This window comes from Falco peregrinus, chromosome 2 (genome assembly GCF_023634155.1).
Source record: "Falco peregrinus isolate bFalPer1 chromosome 2, bFalPer1.pri, whole genome shotgun sequence".
In the NCBI taxonomy this organism is placed as follows: Eukaryota; Metazoa; Chordata; class Aves; order Falconiformes; family Falconidae; genus Falco; species Falco peregrinus.
This window is the reverse complement of record NC_073722.1, coordinates 20943478-20965919: the sequence shown is the minus strand read 5'-3', so window position 1 is coordinate 20965919 and position 22442 is coordinate 20943478. Positions and strand designations below refer to the sequence as shown.

At 40.9% G+C, this 22442-nt stretch overlaps 1 protein-coding gene, 1 long non-coding RNA gene and 1 other non-coding gene across 3 annotated transcripts in view; all 3 read left to right on the top strand.

Moving 5' to 3' along the window:
* LOC101915418 (bifunctional heparan sulfate N-deacetylase/N-sulfotransferase 3) overlaps positions 1 to 16556 on the top strand; it is a 70061-nt gene extending 53505 nt beyond the window's left edge. Inside the window, exons 8-16 of the mRNA XM_055797202.1 lie at positions 1701 to 1797; positions 2649 to 2772; positions 6713 to 6887; positions 7322 to 7492; positions 10169 to 10278; positions 10891 to 10993; positions 12201 to 12311; positions 13956 to 14030; positions 15582 to 16556. Of these exons, the coding sequence (XP_055653177.1) occupies positions 1701 to 1797; positions 2649 to 2772; positions 6713 to 6887; positions 7322 to 7492; positions 10169 to 10278; positions 10891 to 10993; positions 12201 to 12311; positions 13956 to 14027 (963 nt within the window). The 3' untranslated portion in view covers positions 14028 to 14030; positions 15582 to 16556. The remainder of the gene's footprint in view (positions 1 to 1700; positions 1798 to 2648; positions 2773 to 6712; positions 6888 to 7321; positions 7493 to 10168; positions 10279 to 10890; positions 10994 to 12200; positions 12312 to 13955; positions 14031 to 15581) is intronic.
* Positions 16557 to 19782: 3226 nt separating this feature from the next.
* Positions 19783 to 21991, top strand: LOC114013763 (uncharacterized). The gene is made up of 2 exons (XR_008746184.1): positions 19783 to 19901; positions 20633 to 21991. It is a non-coding gene; the product is annotated as an uncharacterized LOC114013763 (long non-coding RNA).
* Positions 20337 to 20467, top strand: LOC114013795 (small nucleolar RNA SNORA24). Its single transcript, XR_003556982.1, has one exon. It is a non-coding gene; the product is annotated as a small nucleolar RNA SNORA24 (small nucleolar RNA).
* Positions 21992 to 22442: the final 451 nt, after the last annotated feature.

Here is a 22442-nt window from a genome sequence, read left to right as displayed (position 1 = left end):
TTGAACCTGCAGGGATGAAGCAGTTGACAGAGATATATGCATATTTTAGCGACTGGCCATTAAAGACATGAACTTTTCTCCAAATGTGTGAGGAGGAGAGGGCAGCCAAAAAGAGAAAAGAGCATTAAGACCATGGCTACCTTAATGCTAAAACTGATCAGCCAAGTAGAAATAGATTAGACAGATTAGAAAATTATTCACAAAAGGCCAAGAACTGATGAAGCAAGAAGTTTTTCAGAATTTATTACATGGATGTTATTTACTCTGCTGCTTGATTATCCTATGCTCGTAATTGAGCAAATTGAAAATAGCAGGAATGTGAGGACCTGATAGGACTGAAGCCTGCGCTGACCTTGCAGTTGACACGTCTTCAGCCCATCACCCAGTGCGACAAGCACAGTCCTTAAGGAGAAACTGCTGCACCAAGCAGTGCACGCTGGCATGTTCTTCTTGCACGTGCCTGGGGATGGTTCAACCAGTTCAGGGGAATGTCAGAGCGCTGTAGGTACATGTGTCCTCACAGTGATAATAGATATCCCAAATATCATCCTGTTGAGGTGACTTGGTACAAATATTCTAAGGAGCAAATTTCACTAAATCAAACATAAAAATGTATCTAAGCTTGCTTACTTAAATGTTTTCTAGCATTGGATGAAGAATTGCCAACTTAGAATCTGAGTATGAGTTTGCAGATTTGAGCTTTGGTAGACATCTGGAAATTCGTGCTGTTGTTGGTTAAAACCTTGGACTAGGGGAAAAAATGTCAAGAATATCGCATAATGTTAAAAAAGGATGAACTGAAGAAATGGAAATTAGCCTGTGGCCAAATAACTTGAAAAATTAGAATTACTTAGAAAAAACATTTCTAAGTAACAGTGACAGTGACGTCACTGAATATGGTGTCTTTTGTCTATAATGCACATGAATCTGAATACAGTTAAATTTTCCTAAGCGCAGAAGATTGGCAGCTCCCTTCATCTCAGTGCGGTACTGCCAAACAACAGTGTTAAAAACTGTTTGAAAGCAGCATTTCTAAAACAAATTTAAACTGCTTCAGTTGTAAAGCAGCAAATGGAAAAACAAGATTCAATGTTATGTACTGATTTGAATTGGACCATTAGAATATGTATTTGTGAATGGAAAGCCTTAAATCATAAATGATTTACTCTTCTAGCTTAGGAGCTATGGCGTGTGTGGGGTGGTAGCTGTTAGAGTAACGCAAAAGTCGGTAATTAGATAACTCATTAGCAATTTCAGGTCTTCCTAACTTGTATGCAATTGATCAATTGATTTTGAAATATTCCCACATCTTAAGTATGTGGGATCAAATTTGTCTTTGTCATAATTCCACTGAGCATACTGATGTTTCATACAAGAAATCATCTTGGCCCGGAGTGTGTCGAACAGCTGGGGCAATTATATATATGTCTAATGAAAACCACATTTCTATAACATACTTATCTCTTAAAAAAACCCACAAACCTAAATCAAAAAACTTAAGAGATACAGTTTCTGCCCTGGTTACATGGTTACATTGCAATTACCTTTATAATGTGGGGTTTTGTCATAAGGGAAAAAATATTTTTCTGGTAAGAATATTTGTACGTTGGTGAAAAAATGGTAATTTATATAAACAGAATTTGAGAACTTTATCAGTTGTGATTACCAATGAAATTCTTAGTTGTTCTTTTCCATTTTAGAATCCCTGTGATGACAAACGGCACAGAGATATCTGGTCTAAAGAAAAAACCTGTGATAGATTACCAAAATTCTTGGTTGTAGGACCACAGAAAACTGGTGAGATTTTACTGTATTTCAACAAGATAGGCTATGTGTAAGTTCAAATAATTATTCCGATTAATCACTTTTTACTCAGACTGCTGTGTATAGCTCTTGATCATCTAAAAGCATTTTTTTTTTGTAATTTTCAGATACCATCCAAATATAGTTTAATAATGTAAGTTACAACAAAAGACAGTACACATACTGAAAATACAGGGTTCAAGTGTGTGTTGGATTTTTTTGGCTTCATTTGACAGATGTCAACAAGATAGACAAGATCGTGTCAAAGTGGAAGGAGGAAAGGACAGCCGTTTTTCACATGGTGTAGATCCTTAACTGCAAGTTCTTGTCTGTCCAGCTAGTGTCTTATTTATAGAAACTTGTTATTGTGTGACATTTATTTCAAGCCCAGAAGTTCCTAACGGACAGTTTGAATTGCAAGGTTGCAGTAGTTTATAAATTCACTTAATGGTTAATTTTCTTCTCTGTAATCAGAAAATTGCCTATGTGCTTCTTTCGTCTTCGCCAGTCCTCAATAGCTACTGAGTGCAAGATTTTTAAATTATTTTTTGAGACAGTCTCATAAAAACCAGTAATTATTTTTAAAACACAGTTACTAAAAGTGTGAAAACCAGATTTCAGCACTGGCCCTCCAGTTTCTGTGTTAACTCTTCGCAGTTCTTTAAATGTCTTCAATTTAAAAGCACAGAAAGCACAGATTCTTAGGTGACATAAATCAGCATTCCCTTACTGAAATGAAATGGAATAAAAATGATTTAGTCCATCTGCAAGCATGAACCTGGGAAAAAAAAATGTGTGTGTATGTTTTGGACTTTTTAAATCTTGGACTTTTATCCTACTTGCAGGTACCACAGCCTTGTATTTGTTCCTGATCATGCATCCTTCCATCATTAGTAACTCCCCCAGCCCAAAAACCTTTGAGGAGGTACAGTTCTTTAATAGAAATAACTACCACAGGGGGATTGATTGGTAAGATGGGTTATTAGTATAAATATAAAAGTTTATATATTGTGAACAATACAAAAATGACGTTAGTGTTGGTAATGGTAACTGTTTATACATAGAGTGAGATAAACAAAAATAACCTTCAGTGTCCTTCTAAAATGGTTAATAAATGCAACTGAATAACAATTTTACTACAGAATATTACAAATGCACAACTTTTGTGAGGCTGTCTTGCAAATATCCATGTATTAATATGGAAAACAGCAACAAAATATGTATTTCTCATTACAAGTGCCTTTGAAGTTGGGACAGTAATGGTTGTTAGTTGGATATATGGAGGCAAAAACTATATTCCTGCTGGAAATCTTATTTCTTAAGAGAAAAAAAAGGTAATATCAAGGAGAGGCAATTTTTCCTTTAAATAGGATTTGGAAATATCAATCAGGTAAAAAGGGGACAGGGAAAGCCTCTCAAAATGTTTTTCAAAAAACAGCTCATTAGGAGAATGTTGGTGTCTCTGCAGGGTTAGTAAGTGGTGCTAAAAAAGAGTCGGTGTCACTGCTGCCATCTTCACTACCAGGAATCAGCGGACATAGCTACACCGAGAAGGTCATTCTTGATTTCTCTTGCTTTCAGAAAATGCTGCAGTATAAAACACTGCAAGATGAAAAGCGGTAATGTGCTGTAGTGGCTGGGGAGCACCAGTAGAAGATTATTGATATTTTGTCTTGTTTCATCCCCCTGCTGCCCCCAGCTTAAGGGAAAATAGTTTTATTGCCTTTGACTTTGTATTCATCCATAAAATTAACAGGGTGAAAACACTGTTATATGGTCTTAGTGCAGATACGTCAGATCCAATTTCTTTTTAAGTCGCTTAGTTTTTACGGAGTTGTAATTGTTGCAGCAGATTCCTGCTACCAAGTGTGGTGAGTCAGCCAGTTATTACCGATAGAGAGGTGCTGGCTGAGTGACTGGGAATTAGAAAGCTGACTCCTTGCTGTTGAGACTTTTGAAGTCAGTGGGGATGACATGCAAGCGAGGCATAGCGGGTCCACACTGACAGAGCCAGCCGAAGTACAGTGAGCCAGTTCCTCCACAAAGTCAATGTTTTCATGCTGCTACAAGAGCACTTTGCTGCCTCTCGCGTTCCTCCTGCCGTATCCACTTCCCTCACATGCAGATACCATTTGGCTGCTCGACATGTGCCAAATTACCTTCATCCTAATACAGCACTGGTGCGTAAAGGTCCCAGTGGTCAGCCTGTACAGACCAGGCACATCTTTTTGACAGGTTCTCACTCTGCAGCACTCATTTGGCTGTTTGCACCTCTGCACTACATGCCCCACTCACCCCTGCCAGGTTCTCACAGTTAAGTCTTGGATGCTCAGAGCTACCCATTGGTGTAGTTTCTTAACTCTTACATTTGCATTCTGGCTGCCAGACAAATCTCTCAGACCTTCAATCTGATAGTGTATTTTAATGCTGGCATGTAATGAGCTTACCAAATGGTAATTAGATACAAGGTCTCTCCTCATTAGTCCGTTAATTGGCTAGGATTCTTTCAAGGCAAGAGTATTCACAAATAACAATCAGTTCAATTTCTTTTATGGTTGTGGAGATACAGCTTTTTCCCAGGGCTGACTCTGACTTTGTCTTTGTCCGAGCTCACATTTAGACCAAGGCTAACTACAGAAGCAGGAAAAGGTTCTTTCAGCCCTTGGCAACCTCAGTACTACCATCTTGAAAGAGGTATAGAGGTATATTGTAATCTCCCAGTAGAGATGACAGAACAGCAAGATGAGAACTGATCTCTCTGTTCCTGAAACGGAGAAATCTAAATAAACCAGCCAGGCATTTCTTTAGTAAGCATTGTTACAGATTTCTTAGCCGAGTTTCTCTAAAGCCTTCTCAGCTTTGCCCTTGTCGAGTTTAGTAATTGTCTCATGAATGAGGTACTGGGCAAGGGTTTTGCAGTCTGTGTTTAGCAGAAATGCTGAGACTAAACTTTGTAACCTCTTGATACCCCACCTGGTCCGATCTCTCTAGCATTTTTCCTTGACACCACATCAACTTCTACTTTTTCCAAATTTGCCATGTTATCTAAAGAATCAATTAACTTTTTTCCAAAATTTGGTATAGTCCCATATTTAATGTTGAATGTTTCCATGTAAGGTTGTAGTCCTCATTGCCTTGTATTTACTCAGTCTATTACCAGGCCTTCAGCGGAGCAGCATCATGACACGATACATGATCTGGAGCAGGTTTGCCTGTAGTGCCTATTGCTTCTTTCAAAGCCAGTTGTTTTCTTCGCTGTTGATGTGCTGGTAAAACATCATGAGGTCACACGGTCAGGTTGAGTCATTAGTTGCAAATAATTTTATCTGTGAGCAGAAATTGGTATAGCCTCATCCTTTTCATCAAATCAGCCCTAATATTTTTGGGAAATAGAGTCTGTTGTTCAATGAAACAGTCTTATATTCTCAGATCTTTGCATTAGCATTAGGCAGATATAAACAATAAACTAGCAGGGCAGTGACAGCCTTTCATTCTGTTCTGTTTGGTTGTCCTCTTATTTCATCTTTTTCCCATACAGTCTGCATGGGAGACTAGCAATAGCTATGCAGCGTTGTAGCAGAATTTTTGAATGCAACTTGGAGCATATTATGCAGGGACCTACCTGTCCATCAGCCATTCACGTGACGTCATTTAGGTGTCTCTGGTACAAGGTAATCTACCAGCCACTACTTGTAAGACCTTGAATGAATCCACAGCTATTATTCCTTACCTAATGCATATTAAAATGGTCACCGGAACGCTAGCCCACTTCTCTTGCACAATTTTGACAACAGAAATCCATTCATGTGCCAAAGAAGCACAAAACAATAGAAGTCCCTCATAAGAATTAACTTCTCAGAATTGGGTGTCACAGACTTCAGTTTCTTTAAACAACTGTAGGTTCCTTCCTTTTCCCTAAGTACCTTGTAATGGGTGCCTGTGTGCTAATCATCACCTTGTGAGATCCATATCCTAAAGAAAACTGCATGTGCACTGGTCAGTTCCATCCCACTGATGGCCTTGGCTGCAATGGTCGCAATTTCAAACAGGAGCATGTAATTTGTAGTAGAAGTAACTCATGATGAATAGAAAAAAGTCTAAGCACTGGAAGAAATTTCAGTCCTTAAGCATGATCTTCAGAAGAGGTTGTTTTAAATTACATTTATTATATCAGTACAGAATTTAACTCAAAAATCAAGAAGACCAGCATTTCCCATTTATTCTTTTCTCATGCAGTAATGAAAAGTGGTCTGAGGGCCATGGATAAAGAAGTCTGTGTGTGACACAGGAGATTGCTGAAAAGTAACTTTAACTTCATAACACATGAGGAAGGCTCACAAAGAAAACTAAAAGGAATACAACCCATATTTTCACCTAAATGTGACTTAAAGAACAATAAGTGAAAGATGCTGGCACTGCTTAGAAACCTTTTACATCATGAAGCTGTGGAGGGGATTTTTCCAGTGCCCCTTCCCTGCATAAATGAGCATTTTTCTCTTTTGAGTAAAAGCAATTCTGATACTGAGTATCTTTTTCTTATGGTTTTGCTCTGTAATCGATGTCAGCAAAAGGTCACATTTGAAAACTCATTTTCTGCTTTTGACTTTGATGGGAGTTTGTTCTGACTGAAAAGTGAGAATTCACTAATTTTAAGAAAATATATGAATATCATAACATTTTCATCCAGTTACCAAAAAAAAAAGCTGCAATGTCTGGTTATATGTAGTGAGAAGAAGAAAGCTAGTACCAAGTGAAATATGATCAAAAATATAATGTAAACTTCTGTTTGCTTTTATTTGGCAATTAGGCTATTGTTTTAATTGGTTTTTCTAGAATAAAATATACTTAACAGATTTGTCAGTCTCTCTGTGACTTCGAAGTAATTCTGAGAATGATGTTGCTTTCCTAGGTACATGGATTTCTTCCCCACTCCTTCCAATGTCACCACGGACTTCCTCTTTGAGAAAAGTGCCAACTATTTCCATTCTGAGGAAGCTCCTAAGCGAGCTGCTTCCCTCATCCCCAAGGCCAAGATCATCACCATCCTCATCGACCCATCCGATCGGGCATATTCCTGGTATCAGGTATGCACTTCGAAGAACAGGGGCAGGCACATACCAAGGTTTCCACCTTGAATCTTCTCTGTATATCCTTTCAGGGAGTATGTACAGAAAGAGTTTGGGTAATACAAGCTTTTATTTGTCAGTCAGTGCACCATATATGATCACCCGTGGGCTGAGGTGTCTATCAATGTCAACCTGAAAATCTTTCAAGGGTTAAAATACCGGAAACCACCTTTTCAAAAGTCTCCTTGTAATATAAGCATGTAAAAATGCTTGCTAACTTGATTAATTTATGTAATCAGCACATACAAAAATTAGTTTATAGACACAGTTATCTAGTTCATGCTCAAAATAAAAGATAGATTAAAAAATGTTTGTCAGTAAGGCCAGGTCAGTATGTCTTATTTTCCCATTTTGTGGTCTGTAAAGTTCCAGCAATGTAACTTCTTTTACAGCATCAGCGATCACATGAAGACCCTGCAGCTCTAAAATTCAGCTTCTACCAGGTGATCACAGCTGGACCTCGAGCCCCATCTGAGCTCAGAGCTCTCCAAAAGAGATGCCTAGCACCTGGATGGTATGCTACCCATATTGAAAGGTGGCTAACTTACTTCCCACCTTATCAGGTGAATAAGACTGTAACTTGACATCCTAATCTTATATATACACTATCCTGAAAGATTATCTTTGTAAAAATCTTGCCTACTGAACAGTGATCCTCGGGAATATCCCAGATATGCTAGAGCATGTTGTAAGTCATTGACTGTGATTCTTCATAGCCATGTTCTAAGTAGTTGGTTGGCATTGCTAGGGATATCATGTCTTAGCACCTTATGGCTGGGAGCTTCTTCTGCAAAACAAATCAGAACAAAAATTGGAAGCTCAAGAAATGTCACTAGTGCTCCTTAAACTCTCTTGTACACTGAACTGCCTTTAACTTACAGCTGGTTTTCATTTGCTCGTAGTTTCATTACTCTGTTTCTGGCTCTTTGCCAGTAATGTTGAGAGAACCAGGCATGCAGTGCTTTGTGGTCTCTTTAATATCAGATGTTCCATCAGGGTTCCCAAAAGAAAACATGAAGGAAAACAAAGGGAAGCTGCGCAACAATATTTCTGCCTACTCTGAGTGGTAGCAAGTGTCAGCGAGCAGCAAGGGATGTCAGCAGCCCTCCCTGCATGGGCTGAGAAGAGTTTTGGTGTCTGTACACTTTGGAGTGTAAAAAGTATCTTTTCCATCTGAAATGGGGATTACCACATGGAAATGCATGTGATCTAGTGGTTTTGTAACACCTTGATATTTAAACGCATCAGTGTTTTCACCCACTTCTTGGTCCTTCCATGCAATAACCTCCCACTGTGTCAGCCTCCTTAGGCTGTGATTGTAGTAGTAAATAAACCTGTACCTGAGCAAGAGTTCACACACTGTCCCACTGCTGTCCATACTGCTTGATTTTTAACACACTTCTGGCACAGTTTGGACCCAGAGCGAAAAGTATCTTCCCAATCAGTTCCAGAGCACAGCTGGAAAGATAACAAGAACCATTACCATTGGGGAGTGTGGATACAATCAATCTGGTTTTGCAGGTGAGAAAGTTTAGCAATGTGGACCCAGGTCACGCTGTGCTGCTTGGCCCTGAGACCAGAAAGCTGTCTCTAATTTGGTTTAGTGAGTAATATAGATAAAGCCTTTGTGTACATCAACGTGTTTGCCAACTCGGGCATCACCAATTATTTAAGTCAGTTCACATTTTGCCTAACCACTCTTCTGTAACTGTCGAAGCACTGGGTTTCTTTTGCACACTTTTTTTTTTGGGAATTCCTCACATGTTGCTGCCCATACCAGTGCATCCACATACCAGAGCCTCTGTTATGACTCTCTCATGCACTGAAACAGTTTGGTGTTCCTAATCATTTACATTGCGTATCTGTCACTGATCCTGAGTCCTCAACGTATTCTTTGTGTTAAGACCAGTTTCTCTGTCTGTCTTTGAGTCTCAAAGGGTGCGTGTTTATGGACCTGTAGGTTTCAGAACAGGTGGCTCATAAGCAACTTGAAAATCAGATCTGCCTGCAAGCTTCTGTTGGCATATAACATACAAATCATTAGCCTCCTGCTGGCCCTGTGTGCGATCTGGCCTCAAAAGATGCACGTCCTAAGCCCTGAACATCATGGGATATACAAGACCTGGCAGGCAATATCACATGACCCATATCTCCTTGTTAGATTTATTTCTGGAATTAATTTTTCTGGCATTGGCAGTGTGTCTGGCACTGCTCCCCACCTAACATTTAAAGATTACTTTAGTTGAGGGAGCTTGGCTGTGGCCTGAAACTTCTGTTTACCCAGGACTCACTTAGCTGAGGCAAGTTGGCTGGAGCCTGCACCTTCTGTTTTCCTGGAGCGTGCCGAGGAGGCTCTGATGCATCTAGTTGATGTTAATCTCCCCACATTCTCTTTTGGGCAAGCCTTGCAGTCTTCATGCGATACACAGTACTGTAATACCATGATACTCACAGGAAATTTTCTGCCTTATGTTTTCATTAGCTTTTCTCCAAAAGTAACCCATGAATACTGAACAATATACGTTGTCCTGCAGATTTTTGCCAGGTTTTACATCCCACAGATACAGTGAAGAACCAGCCCTGGTTAGCCTTATGTTTTCTCTGTAATACTGCTAGGGATTAACTTGCATTACAAAAGCAATGATAGGCAGTAGGCCATATCCAAACTAGTTAGCAAGCTCAAGGAACAGCTGCAGCATAAAAAGTTACATAAGGCAGACCTAAAATCAGCTCAGCTTAAAATTGCAGCCTTCACTAAAGAAATGAGAGCCTTCCTTCAGCAAAAGACCTCTCACCCAGACTATCTAGGGCTATCTGGCATTTTTAATGGTGCTTAAATTTGGGGGTCTCTACATGTGTGACTGAACTGAAGTTTTAATACCTGTTATGAAGTCAGCAGGCATACAGTAAATGGTAGAAGCAGCAACAGGATAGCTAAGGTTCCCCTTTTTGTTAGAAAAGTGGTAACAGCCCACTTGCCTTATCTTTCTAGATCCTTCACTGCTATTTCTCTGTTGTCATAACAGCTTCCAATTTAATATAATTTCAGATTTAATTAACATGCCATTTACCCTGCTCCCAGGTCATTAATAATGATGACAATTAAAACTGAACCAATTATCAGTCTCTGGGGCAGTACTTTCTATATAATGAATGAGTTTGACAGAGGTGGAGGTTTCAGTTTGAAGCTTGAAATAATGAATTTTAAATTAAACTTCCTTTTATTTTATTTGTTGTAGTTGCTAATTATTGATGGCCAGCAGCTGAGAACTGACCCGTCTACCGTAATGGATGAAGTACAGAAATTTCTAGGAGTCTCTCCTCATTATAATTACTCTGAAGCCCTAACGTGAGTTACTTCAATCATCCTTTTCACATGTTCCTACATACTTAAAATACCAGTTATTAAGTATGTAAGAGTATGTAAGCTCACTGCAAAGTAAAGCCTCTCATACTCCTTTGAGCTGTCAGTAGCATGTATTCTTCAATGCTTGCAATGAACATAAATCAGGGTTAGATTTTCTGTGAGCCATCCACCAAGCCACTCAAAGTTGTGGAGCTTGAGTGTTACACAAGTAGACCTCTGACAAATGGACAAAGCAAGTATTGCTTTGTGAGAATTGTGTATGAATTCTGGATGAATCAAAAGGAATTTTATTTCCATAAGTGGAACGTGAAATGCTGGCATATAAACAGAAAGGAAAGAGAATTAGCTTCTCTTTATTTTTGACATTAGCTGCAAGACAGGTTCAGCGGTATCAGTCAGGCACGTAACATTCACTCTGCACATCATAAATACACATGTACACAAATCTTTTGGATTTAGACATTTAGATTTGGTTGCCCTTAAAATAAGACTGATAACCTTAGGTTTATTCTTTTGAGTCTTCAGTCTAAATTTGGGAGATGCATCCTCTTTGCAGTATCTGACGGCCTTTACACTGCCAAATATTTGTTTCAGGTTCGATTCACATAAAGGTTTCTGGTGTCAGCTTCTGGAAGAAGGAAAAACAAAGTGTCTTGGAAAGAGCAAAGGTAGAAAATACCCTCCTATGGATTCTGAGGTAAACAGTTATGCTCATTGGCATTATACAGGGATTCAGTTGACACATATGGGACACCACACAGGCAAAATCATAAGAAGGGACATGAGACAAAATGAAATAGACGTTGATTATCTAACTACTTTTCCCTACAAAATAAATATTTAAGAGAGCTGTGGAGTGCATAGACTTTTTCAGTTCTTTATTTCAAATGTGAAGAGTTTAAGTCATTAAAAAAACCAACTTTTTGGCACCTCTTAGAAAAAATAAACTTTGTATGTCTGAAATTCATGTGGAAACCTGTCCCCTTTACCAAAGTGATTTAAGCAGCAGAGGCTCCACAGCGCATGTTTTTTTCTCAGTCAGGATCAGGTATGTGTATTTATGTCTAGTCCCTTGTCTTTGAGAGTACTTAGACCATGACAAGTAATGCAGGCTCTCATGTAATCCAGTTTTAAGAGAGGTTAGGTCCTGTTTCTATGAATTTTATAAGTATCTTCCCCAGACAGATGCTCAAACGAAGAAACTTCCATCAGATCAAATGCTGCAGCCTGTACCTAAGGGCAGTTTAGTCTACTATTCTAGCTGTAACTTTTATGTTTATTCCGTCCTGTATTCCCATTTCATTTAGCCTGACTGGAACACAAGTAAAAACTTCAGTGTGCACAGCAGTAGATATTAATGTGGCGAGTAAGTGGGGATTTTTTTCTCACGTTACTTAAATTCTAATTAACTTTACATCAATAGAATCATACTGATATAAAATCATTGGGTGAGAAGGCTTTTGACCAGAGATAAGACTTTGTTTGTTTACTGTTCTATTTTTCAACTCTAAATGCTTCTGAAGATAGGGTTACTAATTGATACATGCCTGCATATGAAGATATTTTAGAAGCTTTGGTTTCAATCACACTTTGGTAAATGCAAAGTAACTGCATCAGCTTCAGTGCAATTCTTAATGTACGTGACTGAGAGTAGAATCAGGTTCTATGCTTTGATTTCAGTGTTTGTTTTAGACAACCTTTGTTTCTCTTGAAATTACCTTTTCAAATTCTGCTCCTAACTGATGAGCTTAAACTTGCATGCAGTAGATAGCATAAAACAATATAAATTGCAAAAGAGAAAGTAAAGTTTTGACAGAGGTAAAACAAACTTTGAAACCTAGAATTCACAGCAACTGCAGTACAGCATTTTATTAAATAAAAATATCTCCTTTTGTATCCATCAGTGCAGGGCTTTTCTGTCAAGCTACTACAGAGATCACAATGTGGAACTGTCAAAACTCCTACACAAATTGGGACAACCCCTGCCATCATGGCTGAGACAGGAGCTACAGAAAGTAAGATAGCATTGGAAACCGGCTTTCTGAAATCTCTCTTCCACACTTCAGTCATCATACCCAAAGTCTCCAGTAGCTGCCAGAAGGTCTTGTAAAATATACCTCTTCAAAAAAGAGTTAAAGATAGAAATTATTTCCATATGCTGGCATGTGGATTGTGAAAATACATGTGTTTCTTAGATCTCTGGTGGGCCAAATCTTTCTCATAAACATTTCTGGGCCTGTGGACTTGTGGACTACTGTGCACCTATGTGGAAGTTATTTGCAGCTAGTATAAGCTTCAGAGATACATGACCTGTCCAATGTCACAGTAAATATTTACATTTTTATAAATCAGTTTAAAAGTATTGTGTCTCATGTAGGTTTTGTAGCCCATTGTTAAGACCACTGACAGTTTTTCTTACTATTTGATTATTGTCTTGCATAAAATAAGAAAATTTAACGTAGCACAAGATGCCAAGTGTACTTCTGCCTTTGGAATCAGCTTGCTAATACCCAAAGTATATACTAACAAGGGTGAGAAGTACAGTTATCATATATGATTTAGCTGTGCACAGCAACAAAATACGTGGACCAAAATCTGGAAGCCACAGGCAGAAGCAGTGTAGAAAAAAACACACGCACACAAAAATCATTACCTATGATTACAGCCTGTAACAGCAAACCTTTACAATGTGGTATGGGCCTTTGTCCATAATTACTGTGTCTGATTTTATACTGACTGAAATGGCAAAATACAGCATCTAGCTGTTACGTGAACAGAAATTTAACTGGACACGTGAAGCACAGAAGTTGCAGTATAATCCTTATGAGCAGTGTTACACTTCAGCAGTTGTGAACCAGACTGAAGCAGCGTAATGAACAGGCTTTCTCACTCCTGGCTTCTGTGAGCAGCCAGATCTGGGTGCTGCACTCTGGGCTTACATTGCTGTGAATCAGGAGTGACTCCACTGAAATGAATGAAGAACTTGTAAAGAGCAGAAACAGATCCATACTTAAATTGCCTTAATTTCAACCACTATGTTTTCCTTAATTTATTTGCCTTCAGTCTGTGCTTTGTGTATTCCAAGATCCCTCAACCTGATCAAAACTGTAGCATCTTTCAGTAACCTTCAGTTTACGTCAGCTGCAAAGATCTGTCAGGTGAAAATACTGGTTCTTGTTCCAGACGTTTTAAACATGTTTGGTGTTAGATATTAGGAATAAGCTTTAGGGGGGGGGAAATTAACACAGGGTGTAAACATGGTAGAAAATTATGCTGTAATCATGGAAAACACAAAGATGCAGCCTTATATTTATGTGATACATTTCAATGATACATCTCAATGCATCAGTTTAGATGTGAGTAAAAGTGTGATTACTAGTACTTGAAAGCTGGGAAAGATCAATGAAAACTTCAGCTGAGTACAGCCTTAATGCTTCTCCACTGAACTTTGGCTTGAGTGTGTCTAAAGGCATGAAGAGGTACTGAAAACCAAACAGAACTACAGTACTAAATGCAATGTTTTTTACAGTAGCTCTATAATGTTACCATAATTTGTTTTAGGGTGAATAGTTAAAAACATGCATCAAATGGTGGAAAAACTTTATATGTCTCAGTGCTGGTTTATGACATTTATGTAATCATATAATTTAACTTTCAAGGTAGTGGAATGGAAACCAGTCTGTTACTCCCTAAATAGAAAACAGATGTTGAAATCCTTACTGTACCTCTAACTGGTAATCTTTATTATTTATTGATTTTTGTCTATGTAATACGTGGTTTTGATAGGCCTGTAATGAAAAAATCTAGACAAATTTGCTGTATATAACAATATTCTTTACGCAGCACATTTTTGCTAAGGGAATATGCATGATTAATGATGAGGACCTACTAGAGTAGACTTTTTTTAAGGTGAACATCTTTATTATTTATTAGAATGAGAATTTTCACATCACTTTAAATAGTCACTGTCATATGGATTTGTCCAAAAAGCTGACTTGTCTTAAAATAATTATTTGATAAAAGAAACACTCTGGATTCTGAACATCTGTAAAAGCAAATACTCTGCATGCTGTGGACAGCTCATGCGTCCTGCAAGCATCTATATGGATTTGTTACAACTAAATTGAATAACTGTAGAAAATACCTGGGGTTTTCATCCTGGCATGATTGATTTTACCCTTGATATAACCTGATGTAACATCACTCAAACATTTTTAACAAATCCGCAGGGATTGCACGAAGCTCCTGTTATGTGCACTGCTGTGTCAGTTACTCCATATTCTTCAGGGCAGCAATTATAAAATAGCAGAATATAGGAAAAACCTTGGGCACTATCAAGTGCCTGAAGTTTTCATGGTGAGAGGACCCTCTGCACAGAAACCGAGTGCCTCCTACATGCAGGAGGGATGGGCTTCAGCCACATTCATGGTTTATTCTTTGTTTTCAAGAACTCCCTTTCTGTTTTCCTTCTCTGGGAAATCAAGCCCCACTCCCCCCAGAACGAGAATGAGAGAATGAGTGGGCAGTCGAGGATAGAGTGGTGATGGGGACGTAGACATCGGTCGCATTATCCCTCCAGAAATTTTATGACAGAGAAGGTGACATGGCTCAGATCTGAGGACTACTACTGTGAAGCCCTCTCTGAGGTATGGTGAGGAGACCCCCTACAATTGCTGGTGAGCTGGTAAAACAGCCCATCTGCAGTCACCAAGTAGCACTGGGAGGATCAGCCCCCGACGTGCATGGCCTTGGCTTTGGGTGGACTAGGCTTGGTTCTGCAGCTAAACACAAAGTCATGCTCTAGGAAGGAGCGCCACAGTGACTCTCGAGTCCCAATGAGGAACAGCAGGGTGGAGCTCTGGTGTCATCCCAGTGCCCTTCCTAAGGGAGGGAACTGGGAAGAAGATGAATGAGTTCCTTGTGAAATCTTCAGTGGACTCCTGTGGTAACTTTACCTGAGTTGATACTGTGAACAAAGTAGCTTGACCTGGTACTGTGCGTTTGAAAGACCGTGATCTAGAATCTCTGTAATTCCAAGATCCTGTTGAGATGCAGCTGTTAAGCACTAGCATCTTTAGAAAAGCTGCTGCAGGATTACCTTTTTGTACACTAGGCAGGCTAGGCTGAGACACAAAAGCAATAGAGAAGTAAAGGCAAACTGCTGGTGCTCTTTGCAGTTCTGAGCGTCTGATGTTTGCTTGTTACTTGTTTATACAAAGATGGTACGGAGCCACTTTTTTTCCCTCCAGAACGATTCTATTTAAATATGTTCTTACATTTAACAGGAGACTTTAAAAAAACAGAATGACTTTTAATGTGCAGTCAACTTGGTGAAGAATGAAGAGTCTGAGCAAAGCATGCAGACAACAGCTAGATGAGTTATTCTCCAAATCACAGGATGCACATGAGTGCAGCTGAGTAAGCAAGTCATACAACATGAGTTACCTGACAAAGCTTAACCTCTTCTATTCACAGCTTACCTACAATCAGTGTTTGATTTCCAGAAATAGACTATCAATATTAACACTTTTTTAAAACTCTGATTCATTACAATGAATTTATATTTGCTAGTCAAAGTCAGATGTTTTATTGTGGTTGGTAACACAGCCATGGTTTCTGTTCACCCAGTAGATAACTGCACAAGCAATTTCTTTAACAAATGTTGATTATGTGAGCTTCACCTTTATTTTCTTAAATACAATTTCCAAATTTGCTTTCTGCAGACATCTGCGCCATTGAAAATAGATGTGATTATGAGCAGAAAGTGACCATTAGAGGGGGCGTAAATACAGAGCCTGATATGAAATCACTTAATTATTTGAGCAAAAATTCCTGATAATACTGTGATATTTTCCCAGTTCTACTTGTGCAGAAAGAATTAGTTTCAATGATTTGCAGTTGATCTTGTACAGAGTATCCTTTTTCATTGCTTAAATATGTGAAACTTCCTCAGGAAGAAATTAAATAGATATTTCAATGTTTATAGATGTAATACTCTTGTCATTCACATTGAATGAAAATTGCTGGAAACATTTTTCTCAAAGTTTTTTAAAATAAAAAATAGATATTATTCTGATAGTGGCATGGTATCTGAAGTGCAACAATAAACTCTGATAAGAAAATGTAGTACTGTGTGGAAGTGATTCTTATGTTCACAAAAGTTGTCCTTTTCCAGGTTTGCTAGCAGCTGTTGCAGCTTGACACTGAGCTACAACACAATCCAGGAGCACAGAAGCAGCATGAAATGTTTTCAGAAATGAAAAGTATTACTTATTCTCTCCATGAGTGAATGTTACTGCTTTATGCAGCTGCTCGTTTTACTGCTTTTGCTTCCTGCTTCCTTTTTATTTCTTGTGCCACAAATTGCTAATGTGCTATAGAGACATTTCCAGAGCTTGCTATTTTTAAGATAACAAGCAGAATTCATTCAAATTATTTGCCTCAGAGATTCAGTAGTTGTGCCAATGCATCAGTCTACAGAGACCTGAGAAAACCCTTCTTAAGAGAAACCTCTAAAGATGGTATGAACGTCCAAAGGAAAATTCACTGTTATCAACAAATCCAGAACGGAATAGAAAAGTGTACTGTGTGGCTGGGCAAAAGCTGCTTAATGTCATCATAGAGGTGTAGAAAATAGGAAACCTGTGTTAATAAAATACTCCATTACAGAGAAATGACGCCACCTATAATTTAGAACTCTAAGCTTCATTTATAATATCCATCTCTGTAATCTCTAAGAACAGAAGTGGGACATCAAAGTAATAACAGAAAGATACTAAGCAAAGGGAAGAGATCCTTTCTACAAATAACACCTGCCTGACCTCTGTCTCCAATTTATCTGCTTTTATTTAATGTTTCGTTTCAGTTCTTCCAGTCCCAAAAGTCTTAGAGCTCAAAGGCAAAAGACACTTTTTTTCTCCGAGGACCAGATGGATGAAGAAAGCACAACAGTCAGCATTAAAGGACAAATCACAGGAACAGGAAAGTAATTAAGAGTTGAAACCATGGGCTAGAGAAACCTGAATGGAAGAAGAATTTAGACAAATTAAGGGTGATAGATTTGAAAAGCATAGAGTGAGCTTGAGTCTTCACCACTCTTTTCTGTCAGGTTACTTCTTTCCTTCTTTTTTAATACAGTATTTTCTGTCTTCACTTGCCTTTTTCCGTTCTGATCCTCTCTTGAGAAATTCAGATGGGGAATAAGGCTCATGGACTTCTAATTGCTCAGATGCCTGTCTGCCTAGGAGAGCCATCAGTCTAGTAGCACAAGGTCACTTATCAGATCTCTTCCAAAAGGTATGACATGGAAGTGGCCTAGTTTAACCATGATGGTTCAAAATTGAATGTAAGGCTTGGTTCAGAGTTACTACTTTAAATCCTATAACGTGTTGATCAGGAGATCAGACAGATGGGCTCTTTTGCCCAAAAAAATCTTACTATTATCTCCTCAATTATCAAGGCTTCCTGTCATATTAAGAATCCCAGTAAAGCTCCTTTCATCAGCTAAATGCCGAACCGATTCACTCCGGTACAAAAAAAAAAAAAAAAAGCATTTTTTGTGTCCCTTTTTATATACACACAGTACATACGTTTTAGCTATAGAACTCTGGAAGGAAAGCATGATGAGCTAAAGGCAGGAGCCAGCTCTTGTATGGCACATATGACAGCGTGGAAGTAAAATTCCTGAAAACAAATGGTGCAAGGTCAGAACAGCTGAGGTTTAGCTGACAGCACAGGTAGGACTGTAATTTGATTTGTCTCTGCTCTTTTGTACAATCCTAGCAGCAGTTTCATTATTCTCCAACACTGCCTGATAGCCGTGTATCTGAAGCAGTAGTACTACATTATCATCATCATCTGAAAATGATTAAAAACGTCTGATGTGACAGATGCACCTTAAATAATTTCCTATCTTTTCCATGGGTTAAAAGGTAAGAAATGTGGTGTCGTGGTTTAACCCCAGCCAGCAACCAAGCCCCACGCAGCCGCTTGCTCATTCCCCCTCACCCGGAAGGATGGGGAGGAGAATCGGAAAGGAATGTAAAACTCAGGTGTTGAGATAAGAACAATTTAATAGGGAAAGCAAAAGCCGTGCATGCAAGCAAAACAAAGAATTCATTCACCACTTCCCATGGGCAGGCAGGTGTTCGGCCATCCCCAGGACAGCAGGGCTCCATCACATGTGACTGTTACTCAGGAAGACAAATGCCACAATGCCAGATGTCCCCTCCTTCCTTCTTCTTCCCCCAGTTTATATACTCAGCGTGACATCATATGGTATGGAATACCTCTTTGGCTAGCTTGGGTCACCTGTCCTGGCTGTGTCCCCTCCCAATGTCCTGTGTCCCTCCAGCCCTCTTGCTGGCAGGGCCTGAGAAACTGAAAAGTCCTTGATTTAGTATAAATATCACCCAGCAACAACTAAAAACCTCAGCACATTATCAACATTGTTCTCACATCACAGCCAAAACACAGCACTGTACTAGCTACTAAGAAGAAAATTAACTCCATCCCAGCTGAAACCAGGACATGTGGATACTAAAATATGAGCCCAAAGGCAGCTTCCTGCACTGCGCTGGCCATGCTTCCAGCTTCTTCAAAACCTCCCTCACAATTCAGATGCAAAGTCACCCTGCTATGTCTGACTGAGCCAGGTTCTCAGTCCCCTGGCTGTGTCAGGTCACTGCATCTGGCCTGCAAATGCCAGAATCGCCAGCCCCATCTTTCCAGTACACTCAGGACTGGCCCTGAGGTGCGGCCTTTGCCAGAGCAGCTTGGGCAGCGTCTGCCGGGCCTGTGACAACTGTCTTTCCCCAGCGAGCGTGACTGTAACAACACGTTCATTAAGATGCTGTGGTGGAAAGGTACAGGTACGGGTCAGGCAGCTGGGCGAGGAGGTTTTTGTTGGTCCCTTCCAGCTGAAATAGGCCTGGTATATTCTGTTCTAATTAAAAATGAGGGTGCAGGAATTTGGCCAGCATGTCCCACTTGGACTTATGTGGACTGGAAAAGGCAAATTACCCGTGTTCACCTAAAGGGATGACTCAATTTCCTAGCACATCTTTCACAACCTCTTGCCGCTGCTCAGCCCACGGTTATCAAACAACAAGTAGAGGTGTTTTAGCATTTAAGGCCCACCTTGTGCGCTGACCAAGCCTGCACACACTTATGCATATATACAGCTGTCTCTGTGCCTAGGGAGGGGGGGAGCAACGCCTGACCCAGCTGAAGAGCACTGCTGTGGGTCGGGGGATAACGGCAGCCTCGTTTCCCTGGACCCCTGCCATGCGTTTCCTCCCGGGGGTGCCGCTGGCTAACTTCGCAGTGGAGCAGGCAGCGAAACGAGCGACCCCAGCGCCCTGTGCAGCGGGAGCCCCCTCTCTGCTGCGGGAGCCCTCTGCAGCGGGAGCCCCCCCGCGCTACGCAGCGCAGCGCAGCGCCACCCCCGCCCCGCCCCGCCCCGCCCCGCCCCGCCCCACCGTGGGTGGGGCCCCGCCCGGCCCGCCGCAGCGCTGGGTTCCCGCTGCAGCGCGCGGTGGCGGCACGGGGCTTCTGCGCGCCGTTGGTGAGCGCGCGGGGCGGTCGGCGGCGGGCGCAGCCGTGAGGTAAAGCAGGGGTCCTCAAACTTTTTAACCAGGGGCCGGTGCGCGGATGAAGTGGCAGGCAGCCATCTGCGGCTGCTTGGTTCCCCCCCCGCAGCCCCCGGGGGAGGTGGGGGAGGTTCTGTAAATACCGGGGGCCGGATTGAGGACCCGGGGGGGCCGTATTCGGCTCGCGGGCCGTAGTTTGAGGACCCCTGAGGTAAAGGGTCCGGCGCGCTCGTTGCCGTAGCCGCGGCTGGGCCCCTGCGGGGCGGCCGTGGCAGAGGACTGCTGAGGACAGGAACAGAGCGAGCAGCAGGTGGGACCCGTGGCGGGGCGGGGGGGTGTGTGTGGGAGAGCAGGGAGCCGGGAGGAGGCGGCGGCGGCGGCCGAGCTGAGGCCGGGGTGGGGGGGAGAAAATGGCGGCCGCCACGTGGCGCGGAGGAGAGGGGAGGGGTGAGCCATGACTCCATGGGGGCTGCCGCCTGTGGCTGTCTCCCTTCCTAGGCATGGAAGAGCAGATTCTTGCTAATTGGCAAAACTTTTACTCTCTTGTGAGTATTAGTCGTTGACTGTGGCAAGTAACAGCCCGAGTCTGCGGCGCTGTGGGGCGCCGTGGGCTTGGCCATCTCTTCCCTCTTGCGTTTTTTGTTGGATTGGTTTTCTTTTTTGTCCCTTTTTCCCCCTCAGTAAGTGGTTAGAGCCCACTTAACGCGTTCTTTTTTTCTTTTTTTCTTTTTCCCCTTTCCCCCCAGCCTTAGGAGCGCAGGAGCGGAAAGTGCGGATTGCCGTTGAAGATCCTCCCAAAAAAAGTACGTGACTGGGTATCTCTTACGTAAATAACTCTTTACAGATGGGGTTTGGGGCGGGAATAATACCAATTTGATAATAAATGTTTAGCGACTGAACTACTGAGACTTGTCTGTTGAAATCAAGGTATAGGCTTGGTGTTTTGTTTTTAAGGCTCGTCTGTGTATGTGTTTTCCTGATAGAAAATAAAGTGCATAAGTTACTGTGACTAGGAAGAACTGGGCTTGGGTGTAGGTGTATTAGAAACGTTAGGAATAGTGGATTATGATAAAACACACATTGCCAGGACTCTTGCCTGCCAGACTAGAGGTATTGGAATCCACAGATTTCTTGGGGCTGTCTGTGTAAGGGGAATGCCTTTTTCAATAAGCATGTTTCTTATTTTATTAAGTGAGTACTAAGAGCGATCTGCAACTGTAGGAGCAGAGGGAGATGTCAAGTTGATACTAACAGGTTTGTTTCAGAGCAGTTTACAACTCGTAGGAGAGCATCATACTGTTCAGTGATGTTTGCTGTCTTGTATGTGTTTCTGGTAGCGATATTAAACTGCCTCAAACTTGTTTTTACAGGGGAAAAACACTCTTGAGTTGTGATGACAGAAGAAGATGGGGCTAAATTCCACATGTGAATTCTAGGAGTAGCTGTGACTAGAACTTTTAAATTTTTACCTAGTGTAGGGTGGATCTGTCCAATCTTCTGGGATCAGTGCCTTTTGGGAGAAGTCATATTTCTGGTTATAAAGCAGAGGTGATTAAAGCTAATTTTGGGCTAGATCTTAATTCCGCTTTTAGACTTAAGAGAAATGAGCTTATTAAAGTTCAGACTTGGAGCCTGATTGAGATGTTCTGTAGTTTATCTCTCATCTTTACGAAGACAGGCTGGAACATAGCTTACTGTGCCTAAAACTGGCCTTGCCTGCTTCTATGCAGATACTGTTAGGATGACTAGGTCTTTGTGCTGCTTTCAGGGATCTTCTGCACCTCCTGTCTTTGGGATTTCACAGTTTTAAATAATTGCAGTAATGCTCTTGGTAGTTCAGTGGCTGTGTTGCTCTCTATCATGTGGCTGACCATACTCTGCAGTATTACTAAATGTGATGACACATGTGCCTTCAGTGCTGGCTCTGCTGCTGTTCAGGTGTGTTAGAAAGGCTGTTCGAAGGAGTGTATGTGTACTGCATAAGCTGAAGGTAAGTTTTTGAAGTACAGAAAATAAATGTGAAATTACAGTTGTCGTTTCAGTATGTATGTCAATGTAAAGCATTCAAATGTATAAATAAGTCAATAAAGAGACATCAACTTTCATTGCAAGTGTTGCTTCTTCCTTACACAAGACTACTGATAATCAAGACTTGACCTGCACGTGTTTGTTGGAGTTACTGCCGTATGCCAAATCTGCCTGTTGTGGGGATACAGCTTCTGGTAACCAGGCCTTAAGTTTGTGGTGCGGTTTCAGGGCAGAGCAGTGACTGGCTGATGTGTTATCTGTGAGCCATTTCAAAGTCACATTTTAATCAGACGTTGCTGCTGCAGGGGAGAAACAGTGACTTTGAATATAGGTGCCGCTTCAGTTGCTGAGGGATCTTCTGTTTAATCCATATTCAAGAAAATATATGGAGCTCTGGTAGATTGTGAGTCATTGCAGAATGAGACAAGGTTAAGACAATGGCTTGCTTACAAGTACATTTACTGTCTTGGCTAATAGCAGCTGTGCTGGCACAATCTCTTGCAGAATATCTTCCAGTTAATAAGGAAA